Source organism: Otolemur garnettii, unplaced genomic scaffold, assembly GCF_000181295.1.
Source record: "Otolemur garnettii isolate 467f Iridium unplaced genomic scaffold, OtoGar3 scaffold00027, whole genome shotgun sequence".
Lineage (NCBI taxonomy): Eukaryota > Metazoa > Chordata > Mammalia > Primates > Galagidae > Otolemur > Otolemur garnettii.
The window spans coordinates 4,393,423-4,410,424 of record NW_003852422.1 but is presented as its reverse complement, the minus strand read 5'-3'; the positions used below and the strand labels follow the sequence as shown (position 1 = coordinate 4,410,424).

The 17,002-nt window shown below is 36.5% G+C and overlaps 1 protein-coding gene across 1 annotated transcript in view; it reads left to right on the top strand.

Moving 5' to 3' along the window:
• The window catches only part of ZNF407 (zinc finger protein 407), a 431,185-nt gene that overhangs the window by 33,675 nt on the left and 380,508 nt on the right, over positions 1-17,002 (top strand). Inside the window, exons 2-3 of the mRNA XM_003788395.3 lie at positions 223-4,920; positions 11,084-11,198. Of these exons, the coding sequence (XP_003788443.1) occupies positions 282-4,920; positions 11,084-11,198 (4,754 nt within the window). The 5' untranslated portion in view covers positions 223-281. The remainder of the gene's footprint in view (positions 1-222; positions 4,921-11,083; positions 11,199-17,002) is intronic.

The following is a 17,002-nucleotide window of genomic DNA, read 5'->3' as shown; positions in this document are numbered from 1 at the left end:
ATTTCCTATCAAAGGTAACATGATATTGCTTCAGTTAGCAGTAGGGTGATGTGGTGTTCCTAAAATCTGAGTTCATACTTTCCATAAAGGATTTTATACTATGATCGAATTCCCCTGAGAATAAAAGATGGAGGCTAATTTAAAGCTGTGTTTTCATAGAATTTCAGAGTAATGTGTGTATTTATGTTCAAATGTTTCACACTGTGTTTATTTACTTTGCAGGTTATGAGTGCCAGTGAGCCAACTTGGACAGGAGAGACATTGTCAGCACCTTGTTAGTGATGGATGCTGAGAATAAACCTGAGAATGAAGAGGATGAAAGTGTGAAGAGGGAAGCACAAGGCTTGAGAGAGATTTCATCCCATAGTGAGGACTGTGGGCCTGCATCTGATGCCATAGCAAATTCCTCTGGGAATTCCAGAAGCAAAAGAGGTTTTTCAGAATCATCAAACTTTGACAGTGTCATCGTAGAGAAAGAGAGAAACAAACAGGCTTCCAAACGAATGAAACTAGATGAGGCAGAGCCCTTTCAATCTAGAGAGCAGGGCTTTCGCGAATTAGAAACTCCCAAGGGCTCGGTCGCACAGGTGGGTGTCCTGGTAGACAAAGCTGTGAAGGAGGCCTTTCTGAATGACTGCGCAGACGCCTTCTCCCCTTCTCCCGATTTCAGCACGGTTGATGCTGTTTCTCTGAAAACAAACACTGAAAAAAAGTCTGCTCAGGAAGTGGTTTCCCTTGATCCAGAAGGAGAATGTCCTTTCCCCCTGAAAGAAGTCACCGTCAGTTGCACCATTGGACGTGTGGACACGGTACTCAGGTGCAGCGTCTGTGGCCATTTGTTTCCTTCTTGCTCTGATTTGGAAAAACACGCTGAATGTCACTTGCAGCAGTCGGAGGCGGGCTGTCCCCGCCCGCACAAGGGGGAGAGCCACTCCACTCTGCACATGCGCATCAAGCAGACCCACGGGCCCCTGAAGGTCTTTTCTTGTGATCTTTGTGGCTTTCAGTGTGTGGAAGAAAACCTGTTGAATGCACATTATCTTGGCAAAACACATCTTCGGCGTCAGAATCTTGCTGCTCGTGGAGGATTTGTACAGATCTTAACCAAACAACCTTTTCCTAAAAAACCAAGCACCATGGGGACAAAAAATATTCGTGCAAAACCAAGAACTTCTAAACCAATAGCAAAGAATAGTGATCAAAAAGGGTTACGAAATGTTGGAAGTAAATTTAAAGATTTCAGAAAAGGTATTTCTAAACAAAGTGGTAGTAGCAGTGAGCTTCTTGTTGAAATGATGCCATCCAGAAATACTCCATCAGAAAAAGTAGAGATTGTTGAAGAAAATGTTACTTCCTTTGACATAAGTCAAAATCCTGAAAGCCAGAGTAAAAAACTAGGAGCCTTAGTTACCTCAGAGGGTCTCTTAGATCAACTGGAATCTCCCCAAAACATCCTACAGACAGCACACGGTGTCAATACCACCCCAAGGCCAAGACCTGAGCGAAATGTTCTAATGTTGGGTAACAGCTTTCGAAGACGAAGTAGCACTTTCACCTTGAAGGGCCAAGCAAAGAAAAGGCTTAATCTTTTAGGAATTAATAAAAGAGGCACAAATGAAACTCAGAGGATGTATATGAAGCACTTTAGAACACAGTTGAAAACACATGACGTGGAGTCGATGCCTACCCATGTAGAAATGAGCAGCAATGCCCAGACTCTGTGTGTGACCACCTCAGAAACTCAGGAACTGAAGCAAGACCACGGGAACTCCCGCCTCCTGGCTTCTGTGCGGCTAGATTCCTTGAAGGTGAAGCCAGCTTCTGACCCTCAGATGTCGTGTACTTGTGCGGACTGTGGGCATATAGCTGCAAATAGGACAGACTTGGAAATCCATGTGAAAAGGTGCCATACCAGAGAGGTGAAGTTTTACTGCCAGACTTGTGAGTTTTCCAGTATGTCCAGAAGGGACTTCAATGAACATTTGTACAATAACCACCACCAGCAAACTACTTGTGCCCTGAGCTGTCAGTGTTGCTCGTTTATGTCCTTGAGTGAAATAAGTCTCAGAGACCACATGAGGGAAAAGCACAGCATGGGTTTCCTTTGCACCCTGTGTAATCTGTTCTTCTTGTCTGAACAAGATATGGAAGAGCACAAAGCAACCGAGAAGCACATCAGATCCTTGGTTCAACCAAAGACTTCTCAACCCTTTAACAGTGATTTGGTTCTACAGACTTTACCTTTAAATACTTTAGAATCAGAAAACACAAAAGATTCTATGAATGAGTCAGGAAAAGCAGCTCAGGAAGAACTGGTGAGGTCCAGGGTCGGCCATGGAAATGAAGTAAGGCATTCCAGCAAGCCTCAGTTTCAGTGTAAGAAGTGTTTTTATAAAACAAGATCTTCTACTGTTCTCACAAGACACATAAAGCTTCGGCATGGTCAGGACTATCACTTCCTTTGTAAAGCATGTAATCTTTATTCATTGAGCAAAGAAGGAATGGAGAAACACATTAAAAGAAGCAAGCATCTTGAAAATGCTAAGAAAAATAACATTGGCTTAAGCTTTGAAGAATGTATTGAAAGGGTGTGGATAGGTACAAATGATAAGAAGGAAGAGTTTAATGTTTCTGGTAATGGGAGGATTGAAGGCCATGTAGGAGTGCAATTACAGGAGCATTCTTACCTTGAGAAAAACTCAGTGACTCCTAAGGAACTGTCACAGTCTGGTGTTAGCACCAAAGATGATGAATTAACCACTGCTCCAAAGAGAGGGAGACCTAAGGGTAACATCTCCCGGACGTGTTCACATTGTGGCCTTTTGGCCTCTAGTATTACAAACTTGACTGTCCACATTAGAAGAAAACACAGTCACCAGTACAGTTACTTATGCAAGGTGTGTAAGTATTATACTGTAACTAAGGGGGACATGGAGCGTCATTGTGCCACCAAGAAACATAAAGCACGAGTAGAAATAGAAGCAAATGGAAAACAAAGTTCAGATATCATTGTTGGTCCCGAAGGGGGTAACCTTGAAGGTGGCAAAAATACCACAAGTTTAGCAGGGACCAACGAACATGCTAACAAGCCAGCTGAATCAGATGCCTCCGCTTCACAAAAGCCAGTAGTAGATAATGGAAATCCAGGTGCAGTTGAAGTTGAAAATGTATTTCATTCTGTAGATCAGGAAGTTGACAGTCATCTTATTGATAAAAAGGAACAAGTGTCTGTAGAGCCAGAGGACCTTCTCCAAGGAGATGCATATTCCCAGAGAGATGCGACAGGAACAGGTGACAATAAATGTCTACACTGTGAGTTTAATGCTCATTCTTCTGCTTCTCTAGAGCTGCATGTAAAACGGAAACATACAAAAGAGTTTGAGTTTTATTGCATGGCATGTGATTACTATGCAGTGACTCGTCGAGAGATGACCAGGCATGCAGCAACAGAGAAACACAAAGTGAAGAGGCAGTCTTATCTCAGCTCTTCTCATGGAGAAGCAGGCTCTGCAGAAATTTCCAGAAATGTCATTATACCTGAAGAGGAGGATCAGCAAAATTCTGAAGAGTTTCAAATAATTTCTGACCAGCCATCTGATACTTTCAGATCTGGAACTGCTGTTGACTGTTCGATTTTAGATGAGAATACTAATGTAGAAATGTCTAAAGTTCTCTGTGCTCCTGACTCTGTAGAAATTGAGACTGAGGAAGAAGCCAGCTTCAGTGAAGACCATTCCTTTTGTGAGACTTTCCAACAGCCCCTGATCAAGGATAAAGTTATGAAACCTGAAGAGACAGTATCCCTTAATATTTCCTCTAATTATGGCTCCCCAAGCAGATTTCAGAATGAAAATTCAGGAAGTTTAGCTTTGACAACAAAGAAAAACCCTGAGTTGTTGAGTAATGTAGGGGATCCAAACATGCACCATGAGAGTGACGGAGGGAGCATCACGGATGGTGGAGCTGAAGTCCTTCCCAAACACCCGTGTCCCCAAGATCCGGATGGGGAGCAGCCAGCTGAAGGCACTACCCCTGCTGTGATGAGAACACTAGGAGACCAGGGGGAGGGCGGGGGTCAGAGTGAAGCTGGACGTGGGCAGAATTCAGAGGATTTGAATGGTGTGCGAGTAGATCCTGTCCCAGAGAACAAGGGCATTCTGATGAGTTCACAGCATGAATCAGAGATTCTTCTGGAAGAGGACGGCCCAGTGTCTGAGAATACAGCTGAAAGTAATGATGTTTATGAAACTATAATTAGTATTGATGATAAAGGGCAGGCCACATACAGTTTTGGCCGGTTTGATTCTTCCATAATAAGAATAAAGAACCCTGAAGATGGTGAATTGATAGACCAGTCAGAAGAGGGTCTGATAGCAACAGGAGTGAGAATTAGTGAGTTGCCCCTAAAAGACTGTGCTCAAGCTGTAAAAAAGAAGAAAGCTGAAGGGACTTCCTTCGGCGAATCCACACGAATCCGTTGTGATGACTGTGGCTTCTTAGCAGATGGACTGAGTGGACTGAACGTTCACATAGCCATGAAGCACCCTACGAAAGAGAAACACTTCCATTGTTTACTGTGTGGAAAGTCGTTCTACACAGAAAGCAACCTTCATCAGCATCTGGCCAGCGCTGGGCACATGAGAAATGAGCAGGCCAGTGTGGAAGAGCTTCCAGAGGGGGGGGCCACCTTCAAGTGTGTCAAGTGCACCGAGCCCTTTGATTCGGAACAGAATTTATTTCTGCATATTAAAGGACAGCACGAGGAATTGCTACGGGAGGTGAATAAGTATATAGTGGAAGACACTGAACAAATCAACCGCGAGAGGGAGGAAAACCAGGGAAACGTTTGCAAATATTGCGGGAAGATGTGTCGAAGTAGCAACTCCATGGCCTTCCTGGCGCACATTCGCACCCACACAGGTACGTAGCTCTGCAACATGCCCGTGTTTACCTGTAAAGGGCAAGTTAGTGATGAATTTGCACCCCCATTTCTATCCCCACACAGCCTTCCCTGCAGCTGCTTGGGGCCTTCTCTCCAGTTCCCGTGGCACTGTCCTGTGGGGCTGTGGGTGTCTGCAGCAAACCATTGTTGACATTTAACATGTCTAAAGGTCATTAAGCCTTAGTGATTCCAAAGGCACATTGGTTGACAAGTTTCTTTTAATTTTGTGAAAAAGCCTAGTCCTTCTGATGCCTTTTAAAAACTCCTGTCAGTTACAGATTTCATGTGTTTCTAAGTCCTAATTATTTGCTTTGCCAAAGTATATATTAAATAGCACTTTGTGTTTTCAGAGGACATAATAAATGACTTTTTAGGAAGGGAATAATAAAAATTTTCTTAAAATTTTACAGATTGAAAAATATTTATTGCCAAATATTTTATATCCAGAAGTATAATTCCAGGCAGTAAGATTGTACACTAAGGGCCAAAATTAGCCACTACTTTTCAAAGTTAACATGTATTTGGGATCTGGTTTTCCTGGGGGTGGCACCTGGTTTAATTTCTGTGCTCAGTTGCATTTACTGTGTCATTTTAATGTTTAATGTTGGGTAAAATTTTTTTAAAAAACACTTTTTGGTGGAAAATGCATAAGGTACTATTCTAAATTTATGTAAAAATTCACTGCACTGTTTCTATAAACCTGCCATACATTCTTTATTTTAAATAGACAGCTTTTCTAAATCATTGTGCTCTGCTTAGACAAGTTCTGTCTCCATGGTTGAATTTATGAGTGGATTTGAATAATAAATTCACATTTCAATGAACATATTTTCATTAAAACTCTAAGGTTTATTTTACTGTACTTTTAAATAATGGCTTATTAATAAAGGTATACTTTAAATTCATGCAGTTTTTGAAACTTAGTTCATGGTTTCGAGGAGGTAGACAAAAGAATAGGAAGCATTATTACTAGTTTAGGGTGATTGAGGATAGATAAAAATTTTTCATTGAAGAAAGTAACAGGGCAGGCTGCATATGATTCATAAAGGTAAATATGAACATTCTACTCTGATCCCAACTGGCCCTCTATACCAGAGCCATTTTTTTGTGGGGGGGGGGATAAGTCCACATGCTTACTGGTCTGCATTTTTAATATCTCTGTCAATATCTTGTTGTGGCTTACTTTCAGAAATATGGTTTTAGAAATAAGGCTTGTTCACATGTGCAGAAAATGTGTACTTTTTAAAATATGCCCTCTTAAAGCAGATAAAACTGAATAAAACTAAAGGGAAGATGCTAATGGAGCTCTTTTTAGAATTCTTTATGCAACTGTCTGGTCAAGACATGTTGCTTATAATTGATGTGTCCATTACTTGAATTCTCTTGTAATTATAGTCAATAAGTCTTGTAAATGTGTTAAAGCTCACTAAAAGCATACAAATTCAAGAACAGAGTAAGGCTAATAATTTAAAATAATCAATGTAGGCATTTCAGCACTTAATTTCCCTTGTGTGTTGATAGCTGATCATTCTTAATCCATTAAGATTTATTTAGTCGTTTACAATGCAAAATAGGTTTGCACTGGTCACTTGTGCCATTTGAAAATGTCCACCAGGTTAAGTGCAGAATGTAGTCCATTAGTCTTCCTTGACTATGTGTATTAATTGCATTTAAAATCAAGTTAATGTGGATGTGAAAGTGAGGTAACTATCAATATGTGACAAAGTAACCTTACTTATATAAGTTACATCATTGATTGTAACATTTAGTAAAAGTTAGCATACTTTCTTTTATAAACATCTTTTGTTGGTCTTATCAGCAGGTACATTTTTATTCTGCTTCAAGACATCACCAAGAGCACTGTTCTGAGTGTATAATACCAGTTTACCGTTTCAATTTTGCAAGTCGTTTTTTGGAGGAAGTTATTCTTTAGGTTTTAATTCAAGATTTTTTCTTGGAGCATGTTAAAATGAATTGCTTTTCTGATTTTGCTTGTGTCCATGAAATAGTAATGCAGGACTGTTATTAATGGTTAACTGGAAAAGGGCCTACTCTTCCAATTCCTGTTTTCATATTTTGTGATTTACTATATGTTTTATATAACCTTTTCTTTCCATCCTTAGCACAATAAAAGCATCACTATAAGAAATAGATGAGTTTTGGTTATCAAGAATTGTAGGAGAAAAGCAACCTGAGTTTTTCCCTTTCTCTGCTGGTGTGGAGCCATGACCACGAACACTGGTCTTCCCTCTCTCATCGCTTTAGTGGGACTAAAAAAGCTATGTACTTTCTCTCCTGCATTATTGGCTTTTATTTTATATACATAGGATACTACCTATTTTATATACATAGGATACTACCAGATTGTCTGAAGCCATTTATTTTATGTTGAGTATTTTGGTCACTTATGCCCCTGGAAATATGGGAATATGTGGCTTCCCTGACACACTCTGGAGTTAGGACTGGTAGTGTTTGTAACTCTGGATGTGACAATTCAGAGGACAAATGGGTCACTAGAGGAGTTAGTCTGGAGACTTTAAGCACTGTGAGAATGGGGACTACTTGGTTCATTGCTTCGTCTGTGCCCCACACTTTGTTGGCCTTTACTGCAGTTTGTTGAATAAGTGTATACATGAATGAGCAGATGGGTGAATGAATGGAGTGTTCAAAGATTTAGGAAGGATTGTAGAAGTGAGGCTATAGTTGAAAAGTGTTAGATGATGGGTAGTAAACATTTTACTTCGTTTCTATAAGATATAATGGTTTTTCTTCATGTATTCTTTTTAATTCTTTTTTTTTTTTTTGAGACAGAGCCTCAAGCTACCCCCTGGGTAGAGTGCCATGGCATCACAGCTCACAGCAACCTCCAATTCTTGGGCTCAAGCGAGTCTCCTGCCTCAGCCTCCCAAGTAGCTGGGATCACAGGCGCCTGCCACAGTGCCTGGCTATTTTTTGGTTCCATCATTGTTGTTTTGGAGGGCCCAGGCCAGATTTGAACCCACCACCTTATGTGTATGTGGCTGGTGCCTTAGCCACTTGAGCCACAGGCACTGAGCCTTCTTTTTAATTTTTAATTTTTTTTTTTTTTTTAAGACAGAGTCTTACTTTGTCTTTCGTGGTAGAGTGCTGTGACATCACAGCTCACAGCAATCTCCAGCTTTTGAGCTTAGGCAATTCTCTCGCCTCAGCCTCCCAAGTAGCTGGGACTACAGACACCTGCCACAACACCTGGCTATTTTTGTTGCAGTTTGGCCGGGGCCAGGTTTGAACCCGCAACCCTCAGCATATTGGGCTGGCGCCCTACTCACTGAGCCACAAGTGCTGCCCTCTTTTTAATTTTAATACCATGTCCAAGTATGCATAGCAATTAATGGTAATTGATAGTCAAAGGATGCCCCTGTAGGTCTGTTTGAAGACAGTCTTTAAAGTCTTTGGAATTTTGTTTTGGCAAAGTAATAATATATTGGGAACTTAGAGAGCCTCTTTATTTTTTCCCTTTCAAAAACACCTCACACACCAAATTAAACCAAAAATAAACATAATACTGTTTTAAGGAATGGAACTATTTAAAATAATATTGAGAGTTTATAATAATTAAAATACATATGAGAGAAAGACAATCTTAGAGATATGTGATTTTACAGATTGCACCTCATAAACACTATGGATCCATTTTGGGATGCGCATAGGAAGTTCAACATTATTAGATGGGAAGAAAAGAAAAAAGGGACATGTTTCTGTTTAGTTTATTTATTTATTTATTTATTTATTTGAGACAGAGTCTCACTATGTTACCCTTGGTAGAATGTCCTGGCATCACAGCTCACAGCAACCTCAAACTCTTGGGCTTTAAGTAATTCTCTTGCTTCAGCCTCCCAAGTAGCTGGGAATACAGGTGTCCGCCACAGCATCAGGCTATTTTCTTGTTGCAGTTGTCATTGTTGTTTAGCTGGCTTGGACTGGGTTTGAACCCACCTCCTCAGTGCATGTAGCTGGCCCCGTAACCACTGTGTTATGGGCACTGAGCCATTTCTGTTTGTTTTAAACAAACATTCAGAGAAGTGTTACCTCTGCTAGTATTTGTATTTTTATGGCACAAAAAAGGAGATGTTAACACAGTGTGCCCTGAATATCAGATATGAAAAATAGTCAAGGACTCAGTGATTCTGGGTGAAGCAGACGGCAGGAACTCATTTATGGGCTGTCAATACAAAGTAGCCGTGACCAGTGGGACCTGCAGGAGCTAGAGTTTGTCGCAAAGGAGTTATGCACAGTAAATTGAAAACACCACAGACCTCGTGTCCAACGCTGTGTGACATCTTTGCCACATGAGGAGGTACTAGTCACAGTGCAGGTGCTGTGCGAGCAAAGTGAAAACTCAAATCCGTGAGATGTCTTACATTTCTTCATCCAGAATATAATACAGACATTGAGAAGGTTTTATTTTCTTTGTTCAGAGTTCTGGTATTGTTAATTAGTGATTATCTAATTACTTTGTTATCTTTAAAGCATTTTAATTTAAAATATAGGGAAATTGATTCTTCTTATACTTTTCAAAAATCCTTTTATAGAATTCTGTCTTAATGAAATATTTCAGAGTCATGATAGGCTTTATTTTATCAGAATCATTTAAATAAACTGTAGTTTCTAATGTGATTGATAGAATGTGATTGCTATAAGCTGCAGTCTCAACCTGCTTTTGACATTTAAACATATAAACCTGACTAAGTATAACCATTCAGGTGCTAAATATATTTTACATCTACTTCTTACAGTAGAAATGGAAGTATTGAGAGATCTGCCTTCATTGTCATTGAACTGTGAAATATTCAACCTTGTCTGCTCGTGCTTAGTGCTGTTGACTTTTTTATTTCTGTTGGAAGATTAAAATTAAATGCTTCACTTTTTTTGTCAGCTTTTGGGAATTAAATGGAAATTTAAGACTCTAAAATTTTTTACTGAGTGCTTCAATTTCAACAAAGTATTCTTGGAGGATTTTTTTTTTCCTCCCAAGGGCACTGCACAAAGGTTCATTGATCAAATAGGATTTATTGTGATTTTTTTATTTGAACTTTTTGTATATTTGTTAAATTCCACATATTTTATGTCCTATCTAGTTATAATAGCAGAGGTATATTGTCAAATAGGTACCAAACATAATATGAAAAATCTGGAAACATATTGTACTGATTTTAAACTGTGGTTTTTATGATTTTATTTATTTGAAGATATAGTGGTCAAAAAATTATAAAACAGTATATATATTTTATACCTTAAAAGAGTTGTTTCTCATCAATGTGAGTATTGATAATCACAGAGTATCTTCTGGCTACAGTCTTATCTATTAAGACAAGGAATTATTAATTTTGAAATAATTTTATTTTCTCATTTTTGAGTAAAACTTAATTTTATTTTTTATTGAATAATTATGGACAGTTTTGTTGCTACCATATCTTTTGTGTTGAAAAAGTTGTTCTTGAAAACAATAATAATCAAAATGTCAATTCTTCTGGTTTTCTAAATCATCACAGATTTTTGACTATAAAATTATCGTGAAAGCAGAATAATTTATCTTCTGTGTATTCGTATGTTGTTTTATTAAAAAATAGTGTATCATTTCAGATAAGTGTCAGAAAAAAATCTGAAATAACCATTGTTATGTAAATAAATTCAGGTGGAGAAATATGAGGAAATGAGGTGGCCACAGACGTGTGCTTGGTGATAAATATGTTTTAAACTATCAGCTACCCTAGATTCATTTATGTTTAAAAAATGTCACTTTAGAAAAAAGTCACTTAAATGTTGAGTGACTTTAAAATATATTTTTGTGAATTATAAGAAAAACATTTAATAAAATTACTTAGCTCATCTACTTCATACTGTTGATGAGTCTCACTTTTGACTTTGAATCTTACAAAGATTACTAGAAGTTAAGAAGTCTCACCGAAATGAAACGTTGGTGTCTTAGGTTAGAGTAATTATGTAATCAGTTCTCTTTAAGTTATAAATGAATGCAAGTATTCCATTTTGGGGACAGAAATTCTTAATTAGATTAAACATAGGATTTAAGAGTTAGCCTTCTTTTTTAAACTATCAGAAGTGTATTACATTCAAATCGTATTTTATGTTAAATTTACTCAGGATCAAAACCATTCAAGTGCAAGATATGCCATTTTGCAACAGCTCAGCTTGGAGATGCCAGAAACCATGTGAAGAGGCACCTTGGGATGAGGGAATACAAGTGTCATGTCTGTGGGTGAGTAAATTGAAGCCATCTCTGCCGTGGGAACCAAGAAGCATGTGCAAGATAGCCATTGTTTCAGAATTCAGAACTGATATGAGTGGCTAAAATTATGCACGCGTATCCTCCTTTCCATTGTTATGGTAAATTCTTTAAACACAGTTATGACATTCTTCTCCCACTTCTAATCCTTAACTGAAGATGAGCAATTTTATGGGCTACAAGGTCAATTTGAACCTGTAATCTGTAAATTGACTAAATTATAGGATGTTCATTCACATTGCCAGGGAGAACTATAAATTCCATTTAAAGACAAAAAAATACATAATATAGCCTTAGAAGTGTATATATGTGTTTTTTTTCTTTTGCTATACTGCTTTAATTTTAATCACATTAATAGTCCTTTGGATCCATTGGGCATATTCTGTAAAGAAAAAACAAAAGGATTTAATTTCAGACGACTGGTTACTGATTATTGCAGGGCTGATGTGTGAAAAAACAGCGTGTAATGCATTTATGTGTTAACTTTATTTCAAAACTTGTTTCTTTTTTTAGTTAATGCTTCTTTTCTCTGAAGAATCATTCACAGTGTTTAATTGTCATTCATATGTGTTGCATTTAATAGAAAGCACTGAGATACTTTAGTGCAAAACTAATTAATTTAGCAGAAATGTTTAAAAGGTTTTAAAATGCTATGACACATATGGTATATCATAGGACATTCAGAGGTGGATTTTAATACCCTACTTCTGATTAAAAGTATATTTTAATGTTATGCTAGAGAAATTAACTAATAAGTGCATGATATAAAAACTCTTTATGTGAAACCTGAGAAACCGTCAATTCTTGTGGCTAATTCACAAAATACCACAGGTTCAATTAAATTATGCAGTGTGCACATGTTACAGTAGGTTTATTTTTCTAGTAGAAGATTCTTCGGGTTGATGCCAGCATGTAAATATATTTTAAGCCCCAAACAAGTTCTGCTGTATTTGGACAGTGTACTTCATCCCACAATGAAATTGCATTTTTGACCCTTAAGATAGTTTTACAAATAACTTTGCAAGCAGTTTTATTAACCATGGTCTGTGATACATTCATTGGCAGAATTGATGCTTCAGTGACTTGCAGCTAAAGTAAATGAAGATGAACCTTTGCTCTAAAGCCCCCTGAAGATCAGTGGGAGAATGAGTTCTGTTAGTACTGATTTTAGCTGCAAGGGTCAGGTGCTGAGTGGTTCATTCTAATTGCTATAGATCTTGGAATTTTAAAAGATATTTCATTCATTATTTTTCTGAATGTGTTATAAGAAAGTCAGTCTAGTGAAAATTTTCTGTTAGGTGGCAGTAAGCAGTTTCTTCTTCATTTATGAGAAATAAGTAAACAAGCGTGGCATACTCTTAATAGAAATCCATTTCCTTTCTTTTTTCTTTTTGTTAAATTATGGTTACTAGACGCTGTAAATAGAAAAACTTTTCCAGAGGATAATTTCTGATGTATATCATTATCAAAAACAATACATGGTTGATTGGCTTTAATCGGATAACTTGAACATACCTTGCTTACTAATTGCTCATCACATACACTTGACATGCTGCATTACTATTTTTTATATTTGATTCCTACGATATAGAATTACAAATAAATAAACATATATTGAGTTTTATAGTGCTATATGGGAGAGCTATGTGTGTGACTGCACAGAATACTAGATTTCAGAATTGTACCTCTTAGAATCGTGATAGCTATTGAATTTCATCTGACTAGGAAATAAATTCCATTTATTTTTTTAAAATGAAATTTGAGTTAAAAGTTACATAGCAATAATTTTAACAGTAGATTTTTTGACAGTGAGGGGAAAGTTCTGAGATATTATAGTAAGCTTAGAATACTTATTGATTTATGTACGTGAAACAGAACAATAATCAGTTAGGTACCCTTCAGGGTTACAGAAAAAGTATCATAGATTGTTTTGTATTTTATGTGTTTGAAAGGGATAGGGCAGTATGTAGGTTAAAAATTAAAGTAGAAAACATAATAAATGCAAGGATCGGTTATCAGATTAGTGGCACTAGAGAGTATTGGTAGGTTAACGTCACTGACAATGTCAATTCATTATCATTGATGGTTAAATAATCTTAGAAATGCTCAGTGGACCTATTAGTTCCTGAACATAAGCAGCTCATGCTGCATTTCTTCATTAGCTTTAATTGCTATAAATTTTACCTTTTACAAAATCATGCTTTAAAAGGTGAAGTGATCTTTCAGGAACATTAACTCTATAATTTTGCCACAAACAGAAGGTCCTCCACTATGTTTTCTTTTCTCCAGTAGTTAATATCTTCATCTAGGTCTGTTAGAATTTTATTAATGACTTCTTTATTATTTTAATTGTAAGAAGTTATTTCTCAAATAGTTTGGATTAGATAATCGAAAAACTACTGGGGCAGACACACTGTTAAAGTAGAATTATTACTCCCAACACTGCACTTTTTTCCTCCCTAGTAACCTCTTAGCTTTCTTGAGGTTACTAGAAAAAAGAAAGAAACTAGTATTCTGTACTGAATTGATGAAAACAGCAACATTGTGACTCAAATTCAGCATTAATGTTTCAGATTATTTGACCTTTTTCCTGTGTTCATGTAACTTTATATAGGAGATGGTAACGCTCATCAACTATGTAGCTTGTGTTTTTCATTTTCACTAAGACTAAGTTTTAGCATTGGATATAAGAATCCTTAACAAAAACTGTCCTTGAAACATTTATCTAAATTACTTGGACTTACATTAATTTTCTTTGAATCTTCAAGATCAATTTTAGTTGCTATCTCTCCCCTTCCCTCTACCCCCTCCATGTGTGTATCTTAGCTAGAGTCTATCATGGATTTAAGGTAGTTTGACAGAGAAGGCCCCTATAAGAAGGTATTAGATGTCTAATTCCTATTAGGTAGTTCGGATTCAGAATTTAAATTTTGTTCACCCAAGGTTTACTCGCCCATGTTAATGGTAAAATTTCAGAAATGTATTGCTGTGCACCTCATGTTTTAAATGTATGTTATAAATAAATTAAAAGTCATTTATTATTAATCCACTTGTAGGACTAGCAGTTTTTTGAACAGTAGAGTTTTTTTTTTAAACAGTAGAGTTTTTTGATATTTTTTTCTTACATCTGAGTGTGATTGACTACAGAATTTTGTAGAATGTAGGTGTTTTATATTTAGGCACTTGATGGGTAGTTAGCATGAAAATCTATTATGGATATGACACAGGACTTAGTGGGAGAAAAAGTAAGAATAGGAAGCATCCTTATATAAAAGTTAAGAATTTTATGTTTAAAAATAAGCCAAGTGCACATTTTACTACATCCTTGATCTCTACCTGTTTTTTCAGTTGTCCAGAACTTGAAAATCTCAGTCATTCAGGCACCATGCTTTGTTAAATTCTTTAAAATTTATTTTAATTCAATAATAGTATTTTACAGTGCTTTATGGTTTAGTAAATGCCTTGATCAACATTCACCTCTTTGTTGAGCTCTATAGCTTTGTAAATTGTTTATTATCCCTATTTAGTTGATGAGAAATTTAAAATTCAAAATGTTTTTATTGACCACTTTTTTTCTTCCTTTTAACTATCCGTTTTCTTTATTTTTCTGTTTTTTTTTGTATTATCTGTTTTTCGTTACTAATTTTAATTTGTACTTTTTTTTCCTCTTTAGGTTGTTTTCACGAGCATGTAGTAAATGTAGCTTATCTGTACCAGCCACATTTATTTTCTGCTTTTGCTCAGATTTACCTTCTTTTAAAAAATTGCTTGCACAGTGTCTTACTTTAACATTTTGGTATTAAGACTCTCTCTCTCTCCCTCTCTGTCTCTGTCTCTCACACACACAACACACACAGACACTATTTCTTTGTTTCACTCTCCCCAGTTACAAGTGGCCTTTTAGATAATTTAATCTTTCTTCAGTCTCTTTCATGGGCTCATTGTTTATCATATTTCCTTGAGTGGTTACGAGTTGAACATATTTGTATACTAGAAAGAAGTAAGTGTCCAAAAGTGACAGGTTCAATCATCTTCTCATTAGGAGGAGAAGGTACTATTGATCAACTTGGGTTATTGTTCTTGTCTAGTTATTTTAAAAGAGTTATAGAAAACTGGAAATTAGCCTATAATTTTGTTTAGCCTAGGAAATTATTTGTAAGTTTTGTGTGCCATTATTCAGATGCATAGACCCCCAACATGCATGATTTAAAGATTGTATTATTTACTAATTGATTTCCCTATGTCTAGTTTTGATTCTTACGTGTGGAATAAAATAGTTGAGTAGAACTTACCTAAGCAGGAAAGAAATAAAGACATTTTATAAATCTGTCACATTTGGGCTCATAAAAAGATTCTAGACATTTTAAAATTGTGTATTAATGTGCTTATGAACTATTTATACCTGTTAGTTTAAGAAGAAACTTTAAATAGAAAGTTACTAATGCAGTAAAACTCTTTGTGTGTGTGTGTGGCATTACCTAGTTTTTGTGCATTAGAAGGGATCTCTATGTAGATGATTATAATGTCACTTTCTGACCTTTGCAGCTTGAATAATTGTAAATCATTGCTTCATAACGTGTCAGAGAATGTCTGTACTAGGCAATTAAATGGCAGAATATAATAGACCAAATTATTGCCTGTCATGTTTTCAACAACACAGTTAGTATTTGAGTTACACTTAATCATTACGTGCATTAGCAACTTCATTGGAATCCAGCTTCAGGCTGAGCATGAAATACATTACATTATTTAAACCTCTAATGGTACAAGTCATTTATTTGTGTTGAAGTGTACAACATGCAGAGTTTCATAAAGCAAGGAACACTTGAGAGCTTAATTTATCCAAATCAAAGTCTAAATGCAGATAAACACAAGTGGCAAAAATTAGTAATTTTTATAGGCTGGAAATATTTAAAAATACATGGTTGTGGGTAATTGTAGGCAGCAGGAATAAATTAAAATCACTATTTTTAGTCTGCTCTGAGAACTAAAGCTGTGTATACCTAAATCATTAAAAGCACCATGGAATTGCATTTTTAGCTGAACAATTAATTACACCCATCATATCTACAGATGTATCCAAATAAAATAACTGTTTGGTTCAGCTGGTTGTTTTGGTTAAAGAGATATAGATAGAAGAAGTTTGTTTTATACTGTGGCATCCATTGTGCTTGAAACAATATGAAGTATAGCACCTCTAAGTTTTGTAAAAAACATTCAAATTAACGTTAAAATGCTCTTTCTTTGTAAGTGGTACATTATGTATTTTACCCATGTAAAAGTTCAGTGCTTTTGTTTAATGATATATTTTTGTTTTTAGTTTAAAATTTAGAAAGTGCCTTGTAGTGATTACTCTCTTTCTGTCAGTTAGGAACACAAAATTATTTGTTTATTACTCTGATGTTCAAATCCCTGTGTACTTTTTATACGGAGAATGACATTTATACAATATTTATATATGTATCACTTCATTAGTTGGACACTTAGGAGACATGTGGTTTATAATATTCAAATATAAAACCTTTTCCCTCAGACACGATTCTAGTGCATTTTCCAGTGAGCTGTTTGGTCAGTCCAGGAGAGAGTCGAGTGAGGTTAGGACAGAAACGAGGATGCTGTTCCCCTCCCCTCCTCTCCTCTCCTCTCCCCTCCTCCCCTCCCCTCCCCTCCCCTCCTCTTTTCTCTTCTTTTCTCCTCTCCTCTCCTCTGCTCTCCTCTCCTCCTGGTGAGTGCAGAGCTACTTGTCACTACCAGGCCCTGGGTTCTTTATTCATGGT